General features: G+C 39.6%; 1 protein-coding gene across 24 annotated transcripts in view; it reads left to right on the top strand.

Moving 5' to 3' along the window:
* The window catches only part of LOC122716932 (myosin heavy chain, muscle), a 34,159-nt gene that overhangs the window by 17,023 nt on the left and 9,166 nt on the right, over window positions 1-7,970 (top strand). For 11 of the 24 annotated variants that reach the window (XM_043940457.1, XM_043940456.1, XM_043940453.1 and 8 more), the window contains exons 12-16: window positions 310-489; window positions 585-1,006; window positions 2,744-2,864; window positions 4,903-5,166; window positions 7,594-7,803. In XM_043940457.1, coding sequence (XP_043796392.1) covers window positions 310-489; window positions 585-1,006; window positions 2,744-2,864; window positions 4,903-5,166; window positions 7,594-7,803 — 1,197 coding nt within the window. Of the gene's footprint in view, window positions 1-309; window positions 490-584; window positions 1,007-1,906; window positions 2,025-2,743; window positions 2,865-4,097; window positions 4,216-4,902; window positions 5,167-7,593; window positions 7,804-7,970 lie in introns of all 24 variants that reach the window. The other 13 variants (XM_043940469.1, XM_043940472.1, XM_043940466.1 and 10 more) reach the window with 2 other exon arrangements.

Here is a 7,970-nt window from a genome sequence, read left to right as displayed (position 1 = left end):
AAAAAAAAAAAAAAAAAAAAAAAAAAGAAAATTGATCGGTCGAAATTCATTATTCCATCTTTTCGATTTCTTAAATTTATTATACTCGAAAATTTATTCGATGCAATTCCATTCGTCTTGGCAATTCTTCCTTGGATACGAATGAAAACAAAGAATAATTTTATCGACCGAACAATTTTAACGTTTGGCTTTGAATTAATTTTCCATTTTTTTTTTTCTATTATACTGTATCGAAACGTTACTCTCGAGAAAAAAGAAAGAAATCAAACTAAGATCGAAATATCTCTTTTTTTTCTTGCTCGAATCTAGCCTATGGGTATCCTGTCGATTCTTGAAGAAGAATCTATGTTCCCGAAAGCGACGGACAAAACGTTTGAGGAGAAGTTGAACAACAATCACCTTGGCAAGAGTCCTAATTATTTGAAACCGAAACCACCGAAACCGGGCCAGCAACCGGCTCACTTCGCTATCGGCCATTATGCCGGAAACGTATGTCTATTATTATTATTATTATTATTATTATTATCAATAATAATTATTTTATCCTTCTCTGGAAAAACATTGAAACATCATGTTGCGCACAGGTACCTTACAATATCACGGGTTGGCTGGAGAAGAATAAGGATCCGTTGAACGACACGGTAGTCGACCAATTCAAGAAATCAGGGAACAAACTGTTGGTAGAGATATTCGCCGATCATCCCGGGCAATCGGGCGATGCCGGTGGCGGTGGCGGTGGCGGCAAAGGTGGACGTGGCAAGAAGGGTGGTGGCTTCTCCACGGTATCCTCGTCCTACAGGGAACAATTGAACAATCTGATGACCACTCTCAGAGCTACCCAGCCCCACTTTGTCCGTTGCATCATCCCCAACGAGATGAAGCAGCCGGGTGTCATAGATTCTCACCTTGTCATGCATCAATTGACTTGTAACGGTGTACTTGAAGGCATTCGTATTTGTCGTAAAGGATTCCCCAACAGGATGGTCTATCCTGACTTCAAATTACGGTAAGTAAATTCTCTTTCTCTTCTCTTTCTCTTTCTCTTTCTTTTTTCTATATATACGCGTATTATAACTCGAACAGTATTTTGTTTACGTATATATATGTTGTTGTGTCCTTGGATCAACCTCTTAGCACATTCGCCCGAGTTAACTCGTGAGACCTGCAGTTTTTCTATATAAATACAACCGAATATACTCGTTAGACAGTGTCGTACCGTTGTAAATTTTAACTTTGAAAAAGCTTATTTTTTAATATTTTTTTGATCCTTTTCAAGTTTTTTTTTTGTTACTCGAGTTAATTCGATTAAGCAAAGTAGATGCAATTAGTCTTTTTTGCATAAAACTATATTTTTTTTTTATGATTTGTTAACGTTTCTTTTAAGAAAATAGAGAATAAAAAAATTGGTGGAAAAACGACTGCTTTTGAATTTTTAATTAGTGCGTTAAGGAATTAAACGATCGATCGGTGTATTGTTACATATAAAAATAAGAAAAGGAACGTTATACAAATGAACATAAATTCGTAGTTTTAATAAAAATATGAAACGTAAAGTTTGCGAAAGATGAAACCATATGTGGTGGGGTGAAGCGAGTGTATATGTCGTTAAAACGTCGAAAACCGAGATAAAGATGAAATAACGTTCTTTTCTTATCTTTATTCGTAGAACATACTAATACATTGTTCAATTCAAAGACACTCTGTGTATATATACGTACATATTTATATATATATATATATATTTTTGTTTATTTCGTATATTACGCTCGACAAGGACAAATTTTATCTCGAATTACGGTTAACGCGAAACACTATTTAGATTGACCGTTGGAGTTGGAAAAGGGGGAATTTAGAGAAGAACGATAGAAGGATCGTAAAATTGATATTTTATATTGTGATCGTACAGTTACATGATCTTAGCACCGGCTGCGATGGCAAACGAGCCGGATCCAAAGAAAGCCGCGCAAAAATGTTTCGACGAAGTCGGCCTCGATCCGGACATGTACAGGATTGGTCACACTAAGGCTAGTTGCATTTCTCGAACGAAATGAATTTTTTTCTTTGCGTTTTTCTCCGTCCCATCTCTTTCTCGTCGTAGAATTCTTTTTTTTTTTTTTTTGTCTACCTTTCTTGACAATCTCGATTGTAAGATCGATTTTATTTTATTCAGTCCCCGCGTAGACAAATTGGATACCGTTTCTCTCTCTCTTTTTCTTTCTTTCTTTCTTTTCTTTTCTTTTCTTTTCATTTCGAATCCACCTCTTGGATGAATCGTGACTCACTTAATTTTACATCGATTATTCGTAGCAACAAGTGTAACGGTATCCAATTGTTATCTGTGAATTGTCCCCTCTCCCCTGATACGTAGATCTATGTCTATACATATATATGTATGTGAGTATACGACTCGTGAGCATCGAATGTCTACCCCCCCCCCCCCTTTTTTACATTCACTTAGAAAGATATTCGTAGATATTCGTTATTACACGTCCCGTTGTGTGTGACCCTTATTCCCCCGTAGAAAATATTAAAATAGGAAGAAGATTGTCGCGAGTCGAGCGGAATCGAGGGACGAACGCGCAGAAGCAGGAATTCGATAGAAAGAAAATATTAACGTTGAATCGATACGAGATTTCTTTCACCCTGTGTATGTAATAGTAGTAATAATAGTAGTAGCAATGGCCCGTAACGTCACCACCTTTGTTTTTCTTTGCCCCCCGGCGATGCCCGTTTACCCATCCAGGTACAAGATTCTTGCACCGGCGGCGGTCGACAAGGTGGCTTCCGACCCGAAGAAGGCTGCTGAGGCGATTTTGGAATCGACCGGTCTTGATCCCGATCAGTATCGTCTTGGACACACCAAGGCATGTTACGTCCCCATTAGAGAGAGATCGCACCCGATTCACGAAGCTTATTTCGCATCCGATTCCTCGAATCACTACGATCGTGCACAATACGCGCAGCGCGCCTTCCTTCTATATAACCATTGCATTAATTCAATTGATAACATTGAAAAGAATAAAATTGGCTCGATATATAATAATTTAACTTAAAATGCTTCGGTTATGATTCGATTCGCTTCTCGTATAATGAAATCAAAATTTGGCTTCTATATAGCCAGAGTTGGCTATTGATCCAGTTGGAAAAGTTGAAAATTTTTAAGAATAAAATTGATTCATAATAAATCAGAATTTGGCTTTTATATAGTCAGAGTTAGTCCAAAAGTTGAAAATTTCGAATAAAGTTAGTTCAACTAATTTAATTAAAATGCTCGAATAAATAATTTATTCGTAGATATTATGGTCGATCTCGTACAATAACAAACGAAAATTTGGCATATATAGTTTCGAACAATTTAAATTTTAAATTTCTGTATATGACAAAGATTGGAAAAAAAGAAGGAAGATAGGATCGGCGCGTTGTCCGTATCGATCGATCAAACGTTTATTTCGCAGGAATAATGTATACCTATATGTTTCTATTTTAAAATAATCGATGCTGCCTGGCAATAAATGCAACAAGTGCGAACCAGTGTATCTAACCAAAGAGGAGAATATCGTAATTCAAGGTTGATTTACGAGTCACGATCGCTTAATGTTAATTTTTTTTTAACCTCCCCCAAACCCGAACGAAATTATCAATGCATCACCGTATCGCCAATTTTACCTTGGAATTTTCCATTTTTTTTTTTTTTTCCCTCCACGACAAATATTCGAATGGAAAATGATACGGATACATGGCATGAACTTCTCCTCATCATTTCTCTCTCGATTCAACCACTTTTAATAACCAGAATAAGGCTGGAATTCTCATAGAACGAGTGAATGAATCTCTGAGAACGAACAACTCTCGGATGCAAGTAAATGTAATGTGTAGTAAAGCGTTTGATACCCGAGGGTACGAGATCAATGGTAAGACGGATCTCGCTCTCTGACCCCCTCTCCACCCTACCCCCTCACGTATCAACAAAGTGATAGAAGAATCACGTATAATAATAATAATAATAAATGTTTAACCACGTGTGATGATTTTTTTTTTCTCTCTTTGTTTTTTATTCGTTGTGGCAACCATCCCAACCACAAATAAAATCGCCGCAGATACAAAATTCTGTGCGCCAATGCCATCAAAGAACCTTGCGACCCGCAAAAGGCGACCCAACTGATTCTGGACGCGATCAATCTGGAGCCCGAGTTGTATCGTATGGGCAATACCAAGGTATTGGACGCCTTTGGTTTGTTATAAACGGCGTGGCTGTTGCACTCTATCCATCGTCGAAAACTTTCGATCCTTCGACTTCCTCTTCAACGTTTTTCTCTTCTATTTTTTTTTTTCTTTTTATTTTGATATGTTAACAAAATATCCAACACGAGCTCTCTCTTTCTCTCTCTCTCTCTTTCCTCACGTGTTGTAAGAAATTGGAAGAGATCGAAGGGAGGATCGAAAGTTGAAGTTTCTTATTAATCCACGCTGCGCGATGTACATGATGACGGAGCTGCAACTACGATCGCTACGCCTATTTTTCGCTCGGCATATTGCAGCGGAAAGGTAACTTTCGCCTCGCTTAATTAATATCCCGGATTACTCTTTTCTCTTCGGATCGTTGTAACCCTTGTTTTTTAATCCTCGATTTTTTTTTTATCATCGATGCTTTTCTTCTTCTCCTCGCCTCCTGCTTCCACGAGTTTTGCATGACGATCCTTCTGGATAAAGTAGCATCTAAGATGAGCAAGTTACTCGCTCGTTACTTTGATTACTTAACTTTAGAGAAAGAATGTTTATATAAGTAATGAACTATGGAGAAGGAAATTTTGGAAAAAGTAATCAAAGTAATGGTCGAGATTGGTAATAGACCCGATGGACGAGACTAATGGAAGATATTTGGCCCCGTTCGAAACGCAACAGGTATTCTTCCGCGCCGGAGTGTTGGGTCAGATGGAAGAGTTCCGTGACGAACGATTGAGCAAAATCGTGTCCTGGATGCAAGCTTACATCAGAGGTTACCTGTCGAGGAAGGATTACAAGAAGCTGCAGGAGCAACGTTTGGCTTTGGTCGTGGTGCAAAGAAATTTGAGGAAGTATCTGCAAATTCGTACTTGGCCGTGGTGGAAGTTGTGGCAGAAAGTTAAACCTCTCCTCAACGTAACTCGTATCGAGGACGAGCTTGCCGTGAGTCTCTCTCTCTTCATTCCATTTCTTTTTAAAATTGTTTCACCATCCTCCATCGACGTGTATTTCTTTCTTTTCTTTTTTTTCTTTTTTTTTTTTTCCATTTTATCTCACTCGCGATTCACACTTTCTATAAAATTTTTATCTGACAATTATTATTATTACACGATTTATTTTGTCAAAATTTTCAGCAACTGTATATACGCTATAGTGTGTGTACACTATAGTGTGTAGTATCGTATTATTAATATCGGACCAAGTGCAACGAAACGACGGGTATTTTTAATCGATAACGAAATCGATTTCGATTCGATCTCTGGCAGAAGCACAACGTTCCATCTTTTTTATTGTTGACGACGTCTCGAGGGTAACGTCTCGAGGGTACCGCGATATTTATGGGAAAAAATTGCGAATCGCCTATTCTTTTCTCTCTCTCTCTCTCTCTCGTAGGAAGGTTCATCGTTTCGAAAAAAGAAAGTTGGACTGAGACGACGACGATTTCTTTCCTTCGACTCTCGTTTCTCCTTTTCGCTTTCGGTTGGCGAAATGTAAATTTAATTTAATCGAAAAATCGCGATCGTGATACATCGATTACGATCGATGAATGTTGTAATATTGTTATAACGTTCGACCACCACCGATCGAAATTATCGTTATGAAAGAATCGAAGCTAACCTATTTTTTTTTTTTTTTAACGTTCTATAAATAGATTTTCGCCGCGATTTTTCTCTCTCTCTCTCTCTCTCTCTATCTTCGATTTTTTTTTCTTCCATCTATTACAAAACAGAAATAGAACGAGAAAGAAGAGATAATTCACAGTGGTGGGCTCGACCGGTTTCGTAAACTTAGGATCCGAAAAATTCCAAACTCGCGATTTCATCAGGGACTCGATGTCACCTGATTATTCACGATATCTAATTTCATCTTAGAGATGGAATGATCCGGCTTTCGTTATATTTAGTTACAATTTTATTTTAGCGGGCTATGTTTGGCAGCGGGATATACCGAAAATAATAGAAAAAGAAGAAAAAAAAGAATGGGCCGAACGAAATCGTGAATCGACGCCGCGATTAAATTGAGAAAAAAAAAGAAAAAAAAAAAAAAAAAAGGAGGAAGGAAGGGAAAATAATTTATAATAAAATATCAAAGGGAATAATAGAATTTGGGACGGGATGAACGGGATCGTTGGATCGATCGTGGCCGACCGATCGATCGATCGATCGATCGATCGATCACGTTCCCGCGATGTAATAATTCTCGATAACGGCGGCGACCGTTCGATATTTGACAAGAATTTGTGGATATTTCACAACGGACGTTGATTTACCGATTTACCGATTTCGAACGCGCAAGTACTTACAGAAATAGAATGGTAATGTTCTCTGGTAAACTAGAGCGAACCAGAAGTGGTGGGTAGTTGGACTCGAGTGTCGGGGCGGCGAGGGGGGTAAGGTCGGTTAATCTGCCGATTAATACCGAGTAATTTCCACCGACGGGTCAAACGAAAATAAAGCGGTGGTCGAAACGATCCGCGTTCGATCGGAAATAGTATCACCCGTTATAAACGATTTTATACGTACGTACGTATGGGAGTAAAACGATCTTCTTCCCAATTACGGGAGAATGTCTTCTCTCTCTCTCTCTCTCTCTCTCTCTCTCTCTCTCTTCATCTCGAATAGAAGTCACGCGCTCCACGACTGGAGGACTTGGATCTGGATCTCTGGAACCGATTCTAATTTCGTCCGTCTCTCTTCCCCTCCCCACCCACCCACCCACCCACCCACCCACTCGGACTCGTTCGTCACCTCCTTCTGGTTGCACACGTACGACGTGTCGACCACGACGACGACGACGACGACGACGACGACGACTATGAGGAGGAGAGCCCTCCTTCGGGATCGGTTATAAATATATTTTTCTACACGATCGAGTGTTCGGCTGGAGTGGGGTGATGATTCCTCGGCCGAGCACGACTCGAGAGAGAAGAGGGATTTTGGGTAGAAAAGTTGAGCGTTTGCTCGAATCGAAGATCAGTTGGACACGCGAACTCGCGCGGACCTCTTCGAAAATCAACCCTTTCTTTATCGAACTTTGCCCTTCCCCCCTATCTTTCTCTTTCTCTCTCCTCTCTCTCTTCTCTCTCTGTCTCTGTCTCTTCTTTTTTTTTTTTTTTTTTTTTTTTCAACCACCGCGATTTCATACGAGCAAACGCAACGAGTTACGTTGTAATAATAATCGATCGGCCTCTCGATATTTTATATAATTTGTTCGATCGATCCGATTCCTTGTGGAGAGGAATCAAGTGCTTCTGGGCGGAAATCTGTGAATCGGGAACGAGATAAGGGGATAAATATGGGTGACACGTCGGTGGAGGGCGCGGGGGAGAAGAAGTCGGGCAACGAGGGTGACACGGAATCGCGATTGCAGGCGCTCGAGGAGAAAGCGAGAAAGGCCCAAGAGGCGTTCGAGAAGGAGGAGAAGCTGCGCAAGGAGCTCGAGGAGCAGAACAGTAAACTCACCACGGAGAGGGATGCCTTGCAACGGCAATTGGACGGCGAGAAGGGCTCCCTTTCGGAATATATGGAGAAATCGTTGAAATTGGCCGCTCAAAAGGCCGATCTCGAGTCGCAACTTCAGGTAAGATTTTTTTTTTTTCTTCCATTTCCTTCTTTATTTACTTTATTATTAAAATAAATAAATAAATAAATACGAATTAGCGGAGAAAAAGAAATAATAATAGGATAGAATAGGATAGGATGTCGAATTGCGAGAGAAAAAAAAAAAGAAATGGAAATTACGAGTTG

This window comes from Apis laboriosa, unplaced genomic scaffold (genome assembly GCF_014066325.1).
Source record: "Apis laboriosa isolate Shangri-la unplaced genomic scaffold, ASM1406632v1 scaffold4_cov146, whole genome shotgun sequence".
NCBI classification, from domain to species: domain Eukaryota; kingdom Metazoa; phylum Arthropoda; class Insecta; order Hymenoptera; family Apidae; genus Apis; species Apis laboriosa.
The sequence above is the reverse complement of the archived record's forward strand: the minus strand, read 5'-3'. Positions and strand labels throughout refer to the sequence as shown.